The sequence below is a fragment of the Acyrthosiphon pisum genome, chromosome X, assembly GCF_005508785.2.
Source record: "Acyrthosiphon pisum isolate AL4f chromosome X, pea_aphid_22Mar2018_4r6ur, whole genome shotgun sequence".
Classification (NCBI taxonomy): Eukaryota; Metazoa; Arthropoda; class Insecta; order Hemiptera; family Aphididae; genus Acyrthosiphon; species Acyrthosiphon pisum.
The window spans coordinates 38396858-38413787 of record NC_042493.1 but is presented as its reverse complement, the minus strand read 5'-3'; the positions used below and the strand labels follow the sequence as shown (position 1 = coordinate 38413787).

Genomic DNA, 16930 nt, shown 5'->3' with positions numbered 1-16930 from the left:
ACGCACTTAAACCTATTGGTACAAGTAATAAAATTGGCGCAAAATACCATCTCCCAAATAATGCTTAATGTAACGACAAAACGTAAGTAGTGATGAAATATCGAAACAAGTTTTTCATCAATTCCTCAATAATGAAATGATCAATTCAATCATAACTCATAAATATTTACTTAAGGATTAGCCGAGTTGAAAATATTTACATGCACGGGTAAATAAAATAAGCCGTAAACACATAATGCATCATCCGATTTAAATTTAATAGGCATTAGCAGGGGTGTATAGGTACAAAATACTTCGTAGAAACAATATGATAATAAATATGAAAAATAATAATAATAATTCCATTTAAAATTAATACATTTATAATTTATATAACTGTCACTAGGCTTTCATTATCCCTATACCAATTATCAACAATACAATGTTATTATAATTAAAATATTTTTTTTCAACCAAAATATAATTCTTATAAATTTAGATTAACCATATTTTATGTTTAAATGTTTTTAGTCGGTGGTTATTTTTTATATTTCAATTATTCGTTATCAATAGCTATCACAAATATTTAACATGTCCTTTTATAAAAATAAAATCAACATTATAAATGTTAAGAGGACGTCACACCCGCATGTGTTGTCTCCGTCTTACGATAAATATGCAACATAGCAAAACTGTTTTGCGCGGCACAATTTTACTCTCTCTATATTTATAGTAGAATTACAAAATTCCACAACGCGTTAGGAAGAACTTTATCTGTGTCGTAAGGTTTTTATTATTAGTATACAAATAAAAACATTTGAAGTTATCAGTTTGAAAACGTAAGGCTGTTTTTTTCATTTAACTATTAAAAATTATTGGTTAGTGCCATCAAAAAAAATAAAAACACTACGACACAAATAAAGATATTCACTATGCGTTGTGGAATTTTGGTAATTCTACTAGAAATACATAGAGAGTAAAGTTGTCCCGTTCAAAACCGTTTTTTGTAGATATTTTGTAAGTTAAGATGAGACAACACAATATTTTATACGGGTGTGATGTCCTCTTAATCATGATTTTAATTTTTTTTACGGCCTTGTAAAGGATTACAGTCAAAATCGTTTTAGCAAATCTCTCAATATTTAAAAGATGTCCAAAAATAGTTGGATTTTTCAACGTCTCTACTTCTATATAAGCTCTTAACGTTCATTTTGGATTATAAATAGTTATTATGTAGATAACGAATACATTTTTTTCATTAAATTTCAATACAAAAATACCACATTTTTTCTAGAGTGACATGACTTCGAAAGTTTTTAATTGCGCAAACGTGTCGTTTCGCTGTAATGCAATTAGTTTTTGACGTTTTACATTGGAGCTAAGCTCAACAAACGCTGTAAGTTTCAAAAATAGGTAGCTAGTCCTGTTAATAATATAACGTGCTTTTGCCTCACTCTTCTAATAAATAGCTTTGCTAAATATGAGTAAGTAACATTATTTATAATATATTATTATATGCATAAAATAAATGAGCAATTCGCTAATAGAAATGCTGCAGATTGTTTTAGATTACATAAAACTAGGTAGTATAAGTATGAAATGACATACAACAATAATACATATAATAATACCATACTTACTATATTATTATTATTATTATTATACTTTCAAAACTTTACCAAAAATGAAAAGTTACAGTTATCATTATTGACGCAGCGTTCATCATTGTTTCCATTTTCTGCATAATAACCGTTCACAAAATATAAACTCAACATATATCTGTCCTTACACCTTGTCAGAATAATATTATAATCTATTCATTGAATACATTATATAGACTTTTAGAAAAAAAATAAACATTGTTGAAAATAAACATTTACCTGTTCCTATATCTCCGGTTCTTGGGATAAATATTTTCCAAACGCGTTTGAATATCGTAATATTATGTAAACAACTGTTACGATGAAACTCAAATAATATATGTATTATGTATGCAGTATTCAATGTATATATATATATATATATATATATGTGTGTTCGACAGCAAATTTCTATGCATGAACTATTTTTAGGAAGGTATATAGAAAAAATATTCATATTTTTGTTTGTATTCATGAATAATGAATATAATATATTTATAAGTCCTAGGCCCTAGCATTTATTTTACTCCTGCACGAGGCTTATCAAAGTTAATGATTATAATATTGATAATAATAATGAATGCGTTCTAGATAAAATATCATCAGAAAGGTATGTTGTAATTTGTAATTTGTAATGATAAAAACAATAAAACGACGATTGCGTCAACAAAATATAGTTTCGTTCGTTGTTATAATCTAATAAGCAAACATTACAAAACTAGACCCGACCTATACCAAGTTTAAAGTTATAAGTTGCATTAGACATGAACCTACCTACCATGTACCTACTTAAACGTAATAATTTATATTCTAAATTATAGTAACTCTTTAATCAGGTCAATAGGTGAAAACAAAAAGTTATTTGTTTTTCTGCTTGTTGTATACACTTATGCATTATTGCATGACTAATTAATCCCAATTAATATTATTTCGTAGCTATTCGTAGTTTATTATTTTTACACAGACCCGAGTCAACACTCGAGTCTTGTACCTGCAATGAATTAATAAAATAAATTATATATTCAACATACAAGTCGCATTCTTTGACTATGATTTAGTGATAACTGATAAGTTTATCTTAACATTATACAACTGAAACATTGAAATGAAAGGCTCTGTCTAGGTACGTGTTTTTGAAAAATATGTTTAAAAAATAAAATAATATGAAACAACTCCAATTCTGAAAAAATAAGATTTATTTTAATATTTTGTTTCAATAAATACAAAAGTTATTATAAAGTAACAACATTTTATGATTCGGTAATTTCTTTTAGCTGTATTTTGCTTATAAATTTATGAATATGTAAAAAATTCACAGAAGTGGGCCCTTTTTTCTCATCATTGAATTAATTGGTTTGTATTAAATATACGCTTATGATAAGGTTTCGCTGTACATTTTATTGTTCTTACGTGCAACATGAAATAAGTTTCGTGAAAATCACAATATTATATATATACATATATTATATGACCACGTGGGGTGGTAAATCCATCGATCGAGGTTTGGCTCTATCTGGGTGTATTGTTAAGGTCACTGGGGACCAACGGGGCGAAGTACTACTCGCTGTATATATAAGCTGATAAAGTTATATATACCGCGTTGGACGCGTGTAAGGGTTACCAAAGGGGAATATAACTTGTGTAAAATAACGCTTTTCGAAACATTGATTTTTTTTTCTTCTTACAAATACGTATACAGACATGAGCTTTCAGTACGGTTTACATATACCTACACCTACTTCAGCGAATGAGTCTGTGCACATGCACAGCCGCACAATAGTCGAAATAAATTAAATAATATATATCGATATATTGGGGAGGGGACTTAATTTTCAACAGGGTTGCTCCCCTACAAATCCCCCCCCACGGACCTTCGCCGTGTATACTGTATATAATTGGTAGCGTGTTTTCAGACTACTTTTACGATTGACTCGTTATACTGTTACTAGTATGGCCAACACGCCATTAATACATAAATTATCTCACAATGTATTTACGCAATTTTCAGCTCCGATGCCGGAAAGATTTAAGAAAATCCGCGGTGCCAAGCCCAAAGGTGTGGCCAATCGAAATCGAGGTCTAAAATGGATCCGACAGAACGCCGTTGAAGGCGTAGTGTATTTCGCCGACGATGATAACACTTATGACGTCAGACTGTTCAACGAGGTTAATATTTTTATTTATTTATTTCACGTGCCGTTGTCCACTTGTACGGTTTAATCAGTAGGCAGGTACTAGTATTCATAATTAATGGTATAACTTAATGCTCGCCGCTCGACGGTTGGTTGTTGTTTAGTACAAAATGATTTGATTACAAATAAATCAATTTCAAAGATATAATGTACAACAATAATTGTTTAATCTATACAAATTATTTTAACCAAATTAATGGCTTAACGTACAGTTTAATTATATTATTTTAAGATGTACAATCAATGGCAATTGTATGCTGTTAACGTAATGTTTATTTATTTATTTTTAATAACAGTATTTAAACTGCAAATATCTAATCATTATTTATTAAACTAATTGAGTTTTAAAACTGTCAAAAGAAATACTCCCTATACATTTTCTCAACTATTTTTTTATGTGTATAATATTACTATACATTGCGATATTTTTATTTAATAAATATGGTAAGTACCTCATAATAGCCCAAAATTCATAAATTACACAATTTACATATAATATAATATATTAATTAATGTGTTTTGGTAATCACACATATCCGTGGTAAAATATTACATGGTCGGGTTATATGATAACCTCTTACCAAATTTCCTATGAAAAAACAACAATTCTTATTGTCTGTGTTTATATAATACAATATTAGAAAAACTGTATCACAAAAACATAGTTTTAAATAATTTTAAGTGGGTTGAATTTCAAAGTTGTAAAAATAAATATAATATATAATTAGTACTCTCTTAATGGGGACTTCAAGTCCCGGACTGATTATCTCCTCCCCCTTATTTGCAGCAATGAAGATACTTTTATATAATTCTCACTGATGTCGAGTTGTTTATACTTTATATATACTTTTTTCTCCGAATGAAATGAAGGTACCTGGGTACAGTGCATTTCTTTAATCTGATTCGTTGTTTAATGTGTACCTATCATTTTTAAAGCTGTAAGTACACAAACTTTTTTCAGAGAATAATAATTCCCTTTCCCTATTCAGTATAGTCCTTATATATGTATAAGAAGTATAGTTGTAACATAATTATTATACTTTTGAGTATTTATAATATTCACCAACCCAAATATTAAATATTAAGATAACACTCGATCAGTTTTTTTTTTTTAATTTAAAAATATATTTACTAAAAAATACTAATGACTATACACTAATACTGCATACACAAAATTGTTTTTTTTTTTTTAAATATTTTAAATTTTTTGTCGAAAGCTTAAGGAGAAACAACAACATAATATAAAATATAAAGTAATATTTTTTTATTAGGATTCAAGTTGAATTATAATACTTATATTTTTTATATAATTATGTTATATCTCTTTATCAGAGTAAAATCAATTTGTATACCTACTATAAGGAAAATCTTAACACCTGCATTATTCTTCTTAGAAACGTACAACATTGAAATCGATATATTCTGTTCAGAATTGTTTGTCTAGTGTAATGATTATAAAAATATTAGAATAACTATTATAAATATAAATTACGCGCTGAACTAACCGAGCAAGATGAGCACCAGTCCTGCACCCGACTTTTTCTATCTAGAAAAATTATCTGGTCTACATTTTTACCGGAATATATATTTGCGAAAAAAATAATTGTCTGCTTATAATATAACAATGCGTATTAAGTAGGTAGTATTTATTCTTGTAACGTAATTTATTGCTGCATGTCTGTGATTTTTGAATGATACCTAAATACCTAACGTAACCTAGTAGATGAAAACTTAACTTATGCCTTTAGTATACCACTACTAAAAATAAAATAAGCAGCTAATGAAAATAGACTGCTTGAATTATAAAATGAACAACAATAAAATTAATATAATATTATAGTATTAATATAACGTTATACTAATATTATAATCACGAATAATATTATTTTAATGTTATAATAATATTATTAAACATAAATTATTGCTGTATATTATAAATATTACGTAGACAAATTTTAAAAAGAATAATAATTATTGTATAAAATAATTCGTTTTAATAATATTCGTATTTATTTTGTATTTATAATTTTGTATACAAATAATGTAAATACAGTTAATTTTCGTGTGTACACCGATTTCGAGATATATATTTCTGCAAATATATTTTTCGGCCAAAATTTCGACGAGTTATTTTTCAGTAGTCGATCGGATGGATATTCTATATAGTTTTTTTTTAACTATCCCAAATGTATTTAAGGTATTTCTTCCCTTATTTTTAACGACGTTTATTTGAAAGCATAATATACTTATTAAATTGTTTTATAATTTCGTGTATTATATTTTATTATACTGACTTGAGTACATGTTTACTTTACGGTGTTATTATGTGTACACAGATGCGTAATACGCAAAAAGTATCCATGTGGCCCGTAGGATTGTGCACAAGGACTGGCCTAAGTACACCAATTGTGAAGAATGGCCAGTTAATTGGGTTTTACGACGGTTGGATCGCAGGCAGAAAGTTTCCAGTCGATATGGCTGGATTTGCGGTTAGCGTCAAATTCCTACTAGAAGTAAGTTAACATTTTAAAACCTATATATTTTAAAAGAATCACGGAAAAATGACCGAGGAAATAAATAAAAAATATGTGGTGAAGACTAATAATGATTAATGGAATATTACAGTCTCCGAATTTTCTCGAATGTTTTATACACGTCGAGTTTTATTCGATTTAAAAATTCATAAAATTAACACTTGGTTAGGTAAGACAATTAGTAACTCACTAACATATCGGTGACTGTCAACAAGATCACCTACTGCATTTTTTCAATTAAATAATAACACAAATAAATAATACAAAGAATGAAACAAAGTATGAAAATGTCTAGATAGGAGATATCCAAAAATAAAAAACTTATTTTAACCGATGTTGTACATGTTATATTTTATTAAGATAAAATAAAAGCATTACAAAAATTCTATATTACATTTTTATTAAAATTAAATATTCCAATATTTTAAAAAATTTTCCTTGGTTTTTTTATCAATCGCCATTTCAAAGTGTACAATACTAACTGTTTGATGTACGAAAATATTTTATCATTAATATGAGATTTTTTTAGAAGTAAAATACTTGAATACTACCCTGAGATTATGTGATACTGATTTATCCAGTTATACTTTTAGATATTTTTAGTATTTTTATCATACGTTGTTTGTTACTTTAAACTAAGTAAAACAGAAAATACATTTGCTAATACAATGGTAAGTAATGAGAACAATATCTCGATAGAGCTTAGTACGCTTGGTTTGTTTTTGGTCGTCGATTCCTAGAAATATTATTTAATGAAGTTTGATGAGTAATCCTGCTTCTTAAAACTTATTTTTTTTCATAACTCCTTGAAACGTGAATTATTGTAGTAGGTAATAAAAGTTACTTACAAATCATTACGTACAATTTTTAAGGTACTTTATTTCATATTTGTATATTCATTTGTTTACATTGTCACATTCAAAATATATCGTTTCGTACATTCGGTTTGTTTAGAATTTATCAAGTTTTTCAATCGAGTGCGTAAAAAACCATAACTATTGATTTTTTAAATTTTTGATTAAAATTCCAAGTCCTTGCATAAAGTTACATTATTTTATTGAAAAAAATCTAAAAAAGGTTATATGTTTACTGGGTTGAAACCCGGTTGAACACTGACGCAATCAAACAATAGGAATCCAAAATATGACACGATTGAGCACAGAATAATACGTAGGTACAATGTTGCGTTTTAACTATTTATAAAAAAATAATGTGGTTTTCACTTAATACAATACTGTCGTTTTTGTTCTTAAAAATTATAAAAAATGTGTTTATATATGTCATTGTATTTTTTACTTACTAAATACAATATAATATTGTCGTTAAATATTGTAAAAACACGTCTTCCGCTGACTTGGGCAATTCAGGAAGTATTTTTCGTCGTCTGTCATACATGACCTGTCTTACGAACTGTTTTTAATCATTATGTACAATTGAATTCTAAATTATTTAAAATTCGTTTCTGATCAATTTTAAAAGTTGAGTTGACAGTGCCTCTTCAGCACGTCTCTTATAATTTTCACGTAATACTTGCCTTTCTATTTTATTAGGTGAATTTCCTATATGAGTCCACTTGACTTAATAACAATATTTTTATCTGACCCAGAATATATCATAGATGTACAATTATTTTTCTTGCATCGCCATTTTAATAACTTGCCATTTTTTATGAACCCAATAAATCTATACTTAAAAACTCCAACGTTTTCCAATTCTTTTCCTCTCTCTGATAAAATAACTTTTATTTCCCTTTTTTCCATGGTATTTGGCATATATAATGTATAAAAAAAAATTTACTTAAATAAAAGGTGTAATGCGTAACGACGAAAAGCCTCTATGATAATAATTGAATAATTGTCATGCATTACGATTAGAATATACCTCCGATACGACTCGTAAAGCTCAACGAAATATAGAATAAAACGAACGAATAACGAACGAACGAACGAATAAAACAAGATAAACAAATTGGCAACGCTTCATTCGTTTGACAGTGCTCACTCGGGTTGTTAAGAAATATGGACCGTGTATAATCGGGTTGTTTAAAAATAGAGACCGTGCTCAATCGGGTTTCACCGGTTTACTGAAGATGCACCCATAAAAGCCTGAGGATATATCCTCCCGTCATTACCCTACTTTATGCACCTATGGCTTTATGTAAGTACAAATAACCGCTTTAAAAGTTGAAAATGTTCGCACATTTTCATATTATTTTCTGGTTTTATAATAATCCATTGACTTATTATATCCCGTGCATTTAAACTTTACATCACACACTGTGGTTTGAATATGAAATGACAATATGACACCAAACTGTTTTTCCCATACGTAAATAACCCACTAGAAATTTAAAATAGTGTCTAGCTCCCTCCACTCATATTAAGCCGTCTTATATATGTGCCGTATTTATAATATTTGTGTTACGCATACCTGATTTTTAAACTTTAGTATGTATGACAACACATTATTAAGTAGGTAGGTATTAGCTGCTCGAGTAGGTACTTGATTTAAAATACATATTGTAACTTGTAAGTACCTAATATTAGTTTAATACAATAACGCATATATTATGCTAAAAGTATTCGAATACATTTTATTTGATTGCCACTTAAATAGTTTAAAGTACTTAAATTGAATACTAAGATAAGCACAAAATGTTTGGAAATATGTAAGCATTCAAAAACGATGCTTTATAATTTATATATACTCTAATAGTTCGCCTTTAATATTTAGGATATTATTTTCCCAGTGTGGCGAATAATCTTTTTGATTGTCCGTGAAGTTTTAGACCTTCCAAGAAAACCTTGTATCGCATCAAGCTCTTCGCTAAATTTCTCATCAAATTATCAAATTATACTACAGGCAGAACAAAAATACAAAAATAGATAATAGATGTTGTTAATAAACAAAAACGAGTTAAAAGTAGTAATATTTTAATTGTCGTCTAATTCGTAAATGTTGCTTAATTCTATTATATTATAAGTTATGATCATACAGTTTAAGAGTTGTGAAAAAAAACTTATCTATAAACTGATCAAATTATCTATAAACTATCTTAAATTTGTGTACTTGATAACTGATTGAAATACAAACAGTTATAAAAATACATTTCAATAGGTAAATTAGTGAATGAAATATTATAAGTTTTTATAATTTTAATGTTCGCTTAGTTCCCAGCACTTATACACGCATTAGGTTAGATTATAATACGCATATTATATGTAAGTTCATTATTTAAAACGTTACTTGTGTGTAATTATAATATTCTACATAGACTATATTTGTTCTATACGGATAGATTCAAATATTTATTTATCACATGTTTTTTTTTTTAGAGACCTAATGCTCAAATGCCTTACAAACCAGGATTCGAAGAAGATGGTTTTTTGAGAACCTTAGCTCCTTTTGAACCCCATCAAATTGAATTAAAAGCAGATAATTGCACCAAAGTAAGTGCAATTAATTCTTTCAATAATATACTTTGATCACAACTCGATGGTCTCAATAATTCGATGTACAAAAACTGTTTAGTGTTATTACTTAGGGCAGTGAAGTTATTGCATTTGCATATTATTTGTAAATGCTTATATTTATTGCTGAGTGAGCTTAAAATATGTTTCGTTAAACTCTTAATTTAAACAAAAAAAAATGATATTGCGATAAATGCAATTTTGGCGATTTTTAAATTTTACTGCAATTTTAATTATTTTTCATAATTTTTCTTTACATTTAAGATTATATAACTTAATATATAAAATATAAGTAAGTAAACGTAGCAATGAACAAATTTCTATATTTGTTGTACCTAATACTTATTATTTTATTAATATTTCTATAGAGCGATTATCGCGTTAAGGTCGCTAAAAAAACTTTAAAAATCATTTGTTGTGCAATGCAATAATGTAGGTAAGCAATATTCATATTTAATTTTTATTGTTATTATTCATTAATATGTTTGATTTTATTGATTATAATTAATTTTTTTCGATGCAATTTTTAAATTTATAAGTGAAATTTTTTATATATTTTAATGCAATAATGCAATCAATTTAGTGAGTTTTTTAATGCAATAACTTCACTGCCCCATAGTTATTACATGATATATAGCGGCGTATTTTATTTAATTACGTACTCAGAATTTAAATATATATAATAATTATTGTATCCAATAACACATTTTTTATGAACGCTTAATTATTTCATGGCCATTTTGTATATTGATATAAATTAATGTACCTACCTATTTACTAGGTTAATGATTTAAAAACAACCATTACCTACGTAGGTATGTAATGTACTATATACCATTATTACCTACCTATTCGTTTAATATATATGTTCAAACTAATCGTATAGTTTGTGTTCTACTACGTTAAGTAAACATTTAAGTATAGGTACGTGAATTGTAATTATCCAATACATAAAAGATACGGTCAAATCGTGGTCCAACCCTATGTAGTACCTATACTTAATCACGACCATTATTTTTTGTGGTTACAAAACATTGTACCTACGCGGCTACCGCCCTAGGTTTAACTCTACTCAAAAGCATCAGGACGTCTTACCCACATGAGTTGTTTCCATCTTACAAACACATAACATATCAAAATATACGTTCAGTAGTTCTAAATTTCCATATTTGTGTTGTTAGCTTAAATATTAAATTGAACTGACCAATTATCAAAATTAAAATTAAAAGATAATTAATAACATTATCTGTGTTCTTCGTTGGTTTTTACGGTATTTTAATTTTTAAGCGAGTTATGAGTAGGTATGTACAATATCAAAATTATTTTTATTGCACGTTTATAAAATTAAAGTGCTTTAAAATTCCAACCTTGCTCAAAATTCACTTAAAAATGAAAACTTTGTAAAAAAAACAAAAAGCGACCACAGATAATATTGTTCTTACCTTTAATTTAGATAATTTACTCTAATATTAAAGCTACGTGCTAACAACACAAAACTTGAACTGCTGGACGCAAATTTGCTTGTAAGTCAGAGACAACTTATTTGTCGTGACGTCTTAGTATTAAATTGCACTAGAACAACATCCACGTATTGCCGCGTAAATGTTCTATATTTTTTATTTCGACCGTGATAATATATCATTAATATGCACAAAACGTTCAAAATATGCAGTATAGGCTTTAAAAAATGCGCAACAATTAAATAAAACATTGATAACATAAGACAAGTATAAATCAGGTCAAATCAAAATATATCCATCATAAATCACGGCAGTGGTTTCTATTCTTCGATGGCTGAATAGCTGGATACATATTAGAAATATTACTTTCGGCTGTCAAACATTTTTTGGTGATTATCTCAAATCAATCGTTGTTTGATGTATTAATTTCAGATTTAATTGTTTAGAGAAAAGAGAAAAGAAGAAATAGATTAATATTTATTAAAAATGCATAAAATATGCAAATTATATACTCTAATAGTAAAATATGCTTTAATGCATGTCTTATAATATTTGGCACTCTTTGTTTTTTCATAACAAGGTGATAGATAGGTACTTTTGATTTAAACTGTCCGAGCGTGCGATTAACCCTGGCCGTTTCGTAGGTGCGAGGAAAAATTATCTACGAGCTCTCTCGTTCAGGTCATCCGTGCAGTATTTTTGGCAGGTTGGGGAGGGGGGATTTAGAGGTTTTTTTTATCTCCAACTCACTGAGAATCATGTGCCAAAATACAGATTTTCACCGTGGGCATTACGTAGTAGATTCAGTATAGGGAAATAGGCAGGTACATTACATTTAAAAATAAATTGCGCTAGGTATAGTAATAATATGCATATTCCCAAGTAACACATGTATGTTAATAAGATAATAATAGAATATATGTTATAAACTAATATTTAAAGAATATTCTTCATTCCCATAAAGATCTTCTATATAATCATACCATCGTATAATGTGATAAAGTAGTCCATGAATATCTAGTTTAATTCAATCAACTATAACTATGATATGATAGAGATATTCATATAATACCTTTTATCATTAATATAATGTTCTTTGTGTATTTCAAATTAAATAATATGCCTATGAATAACTCATAATTATTCCTGTAAATTGTTACTAAATTATTATTCGATGATGAGTATCTATCATATTCTATTTATTCATTGGTTGTGAGTATATTAATTTGTTCTAATTAATATATTTTTTTTATGAAACAATATGTTTTTTAAATCTAGCATGTTAACTTTTTCAAACTAAAAAAATTCCAACTTAGTCAACTATCCTAAAATTTAAAACATACAATTTCGGTACTCATAAATGTAATTTAATAAATATTTTAATTAAAAGCGCATAATATTAATAATTAATACACATAAATAATTATATAGGTCGCTATCAGGTAACACCTCCAAACCTCAAATTAATTATTTATTTATTATCTATTTATATTTATAAATATATGTTTTTTTTCTCTCTCTTCTCTCTCTTTTTATTGTTATTCCTGTCACTTATAGGGTGTTACCACTGGGTATCTTCCCTAATCTCATTATTCATATCATTCTTACTTGTCATATATCAAACCTACTTATTATACTAAGAACATGTATAGATTGTAGATTTCTTCAAATAATAAAAAAAAAATTAAATAATAAATAATTATATGATTAGGTAAATTAATAAAAACAAAAACCAAATAAATACAAAACATAAATACCTAAGTATAGTAGGTTCATGATACAATTAAGACATAACATTATATTTTAATATTAGATTGCACATTTCATTAAAATTAAAAAAGAGTTCATATTAAAATAACTAATAGGTAAGTAAATATCTAATATAAGGGATATACAGTTAAAAACTGTTCATTTTTTGTGGGGGAGGGGAGGTGATACTTTTAATACTACATTAAAATAATATTATCCTACATAATATTATTCATTACTAAACATAAAAGGTATTATGTTAAAATATTTTAAGCGCATATTTTTATAGTAAAATTAAGATAAAAATAAAACATAATAAATGTAATACTTTTAAATTTTCTTAAAGTAATAAAAGCTATTTTAACTTGATAAAGTATTCAAAGTATTATTTAGTTTGAATCTTTCCACAGCATTAGTAAGCCATATACCTACTTGCTAAAATTTCTTGATGAAGTTGTAAATGGTCATTATATTGTTTCTTAAATAAACATAAACAAATGAATTAAGTACCTATATGTATTTGTTTTCTAATTATTAAATAACATAAAATATTATATTATGTACTATGAGTTATGACATCTAAATTATACCATATTTACTAATTAGTAACGATGAAACTGTGAAAGAATAGTGCTTTTAAAAGATTTTTTACTTAATTTGTGTAATTAAATTGCTTGGAAAATTCATTAATTTTCTTAAGCGGCTTACTCTTTCTTTGAAACTTGCACAGCCAATCAAAGCTAACATTTTAATCCAGGACACAATTTCATCTACAGGTTATTAAATAGCTTAATATTAATACTGTGATTGGGTCAAACCGTGATATCGTATATTATGTGAATATACTACGCGAGTTCGAATAGTTTGATTAACGTACATGCAGTACAACATACGTACAAAGACAAACAGAAATGAAAACCATACGAAATGTTTTTGTTCTGTACGCGTTCGGCTGTATATATTACATTTGATGGTTTTTGTACATAGATTCTTGAGGAAATTTTGCCGATGAGATTTATTGTTGTATATCATACTTTTGAATTTTAATCAGCACATATTTTATGTGTCGTGTTTATTTAACCCACCCAATTAACATGTTTTGTTTGTTACTTAAAGATATTAGTGTGGCACACGCAGACGAAGAAGAACGAACCGTCACTGAGTGTGGACAAGGAAAAATACAAAAACACAAATATACTTCACTTGAAGGACATCATAGTCTGACACACTAGACCCGTCGTAACCGCAGGATTCCCGTTGTCAACAGTTTTTTTTTGTATACCTATCTACGCCATGTCGTGTGCACATGCAATTTGTTTTCACCGTGATCCCCCGTTTTATATTTCGTTGATAAAAACAGGATTTGCTCAATCGCGGTTTTTTAATTACCTACCTAGTATAGTTTCCCCGGACATTATGATTTCGTTTTTCCTTTGTATTTTTATTGTTTGCGCCCTCGATTTCTGTAGATACATTTTTTTCTTTCAAGTACCTACCTATTGTTTATAAGTTATAATATGTACATTATTATTATTTATTATTATTATTATTATTATTACCTATTATAAAATGCTAGTTTTTTTTTTTTTTTTGTTAATCGATTTGTTGTCTCAAAATACTAGTCAGTCGTGTTCCCTGCCACGGGATGGGCGTGAATGAAGGACCCCCGGTCTTACGTTTATTAATCAGTAATATTATTTTGTAGGTGTCGATAAAGCTTATGTGCCGAATTCACACGCTATTCAAAACGATTTGTAGCGTGAAAAAAAGAAAAGTATGGCACACGGTTGATTGTTATTTTTTAAGCCTACATTTCAACAATCCTGAAGGAAAATAAACTTTATTTTACATACCTATTTATATTGAGTTTAGTATTTTTAGTCGCAAAAGTATTTTTGTAAGACAAGAGTAGGTATTACTATTGAGTCGTGGTAACCGATAGGAACGGTCTAATCTTAACGACCAAACGGCTGAAACCCGTAGGTAACCGATATGTAGGTACCTGTACTTTAACTTCTGTGTATTATTGTGATATACCTACAACTGTGACGTATTTTCGACTACGTGCTGCACGGACGAATGCCAAATGTGCGGCGTAACTAAGAGAAAATACACGCGTGGGTAGATAAGGACCGGGCACGGATCCAGAGAAAAAAATCTGGGAGGGGTCACTCGCTTATGAGCACAATATATCGCACACAATTTTCCTCGTTCACTTTTCATTTCAAAAATACCATCAGATATTATGAAATTTATCTTTTACTTGTATAGGTACAAAACGTGTTTATTATTAATAAACATAATATAACAATAATTAATGATCTCTGCAAAAATTTAAATTTGCAAGTATTTGTCTATGTGTCTGGGGAAAGCCACTTAAGTTCTTTATCCTTTCCCCCAGGATCCGTCCCTGAATATAGCCCTACGACTTGTACTGAGCACCGAATTTGCAAGTAATCTATTTTTGCGTATAAGTGTATAACGATGGATACTAGCCGAATGTTTAATCTTCTCGAATGTTCATTTGTACCTCGCTGTATGGTTCGGGCAACTTAGTATAATGTGATTGAGCGATGATTGATTGATGATTTTAAATATCGTACCTAATAACAATTTGTAATGTGTTTGGGTAATATTTCATCAATACATTTTTCTTTTTTCGAATTTTATATCAGTACGATCTCTCAACGATTTAATACCATTTTGAACTATTAGGTGTTTATTTAACTTTTATTCATGAACTACTCTCCTTAAAATCGGGATTAATATCTTGAATTTGCTTACAAATTATTTTATTTGGTTGTGCATGTAATACAATTTTATCATAGTCGCTCAAACTCAATATAATAGATATCTACACGGCCGAACACTTAAAGTCCCAATACTGCCGTCTAAACGTCGTAAGTACGTGATTCATAGGCGCAAATAGGGGGGGGGCTTTAGGGGCTAAGCCCCTCCCCAAAAAATGTCCATAGCCCTCCCAAACATTTCCTATATTTTCTTTTGAGCTTATTCAATATTATCAAAGTAAGGCCCTATTAGCCCCCCCCCCCCAAATCTCAAACGCTATTTGCGCCTATGATGATTTGATATAATCGCGAACGTTATCGTGTTTTGAATAAAATATTAAAATTCCATATTGCTCTTGACGACTGTATATAGAATAAGCTACTTAGAACTTTAGTCCGACGCCAATTAAACATCGAAGATATAAACAGAAATAAATATTTTTTTAACGATTTTTTTTTTTTTTTGAACAAAATTTTTCCGCTTATTTTTGTCCACTCATTATTTTTGTTATAACGATATACCGCCAAATAAGTGTTACGAAAATAATAATCCGATATCGCAGACGGCAGTGAGTTTCATTGTGAAAAATCCAGCTGTTATACCGACGTTAACTTTAAGTACCTACTATGGTTGCGCAGAAATCAAATTTCCGTTTACGCTTACGTTTGTCTATACTATCACTTTATGCATACAATGTAAAATATTTCATTAATTTTAAGTCTCGTGGGGGCGAGAGGATTAAGGATAAAGGAAATTCTCCGAACGGGGGTTGAAAAAAACGCCGCCAACGCGATCAAGCCAGCGGCCAAGATCAACATTATCGCCGTAGGGCCAACGTTTGTGCGACGGTCCTGCAACCAGCTTAATACTAAATGCTTAGCTAGAGCCCGAGTAGTCGCGGCATTATAAAAACTTACACAATAACGGAATAGTTGCTGCACCGTTAAACAAATAGCAATCGCGTTTGTTGACTTTTCTTTTAAAACAGTACGAGTACGTTTTTTTTTACGATTTCGTTAAAAATTACGTAAACAATACAAACAAACATTTTCATTCGCCAAGGCCGTAAAACCACGTCCGCAGAATAATTCTCACTCTGTGCGGGTTATCGGTCAT

General features: G+C 28.6%; 1 protein-coding gene across 1 annotated transcript in view; it reads left to right on the top strand.

Moving 5' to 3' along the window:
* LOC100158683 (galactosylgalactosylxylosylprotein 3-beta-glucuronosyltransferase P) overlaps positions 1 to 14991 on the top strand; it is a 60768-nt gene extending 45777 nt beyond the window's left edge. Inside the window, exons 3-6 of the mRNA XM_029486086.1 lie at positions 3628 to 3785; positions 6148 to 6324; positions 9681 to 9794; positions 14141 to 14991. Coding sequence (XP_029341946.1) covers positions 3628 to 3785; positions 6148 to 6324; positions 9681 to 9794; positions 14141 to 14248 — 557 coding nt within the window. The 3' untranslated portion in view covers positions 14249 to 14991. The remainder of the gene's footprint in view (positions 1 to 3627; positions 3786 to 6147; positions 6325 to 9680; positions 9795 to 14140) is intronic.
* The last annotated feature ends 1939 nt before the right edge of the window (positions 14992 to 16930 follow it).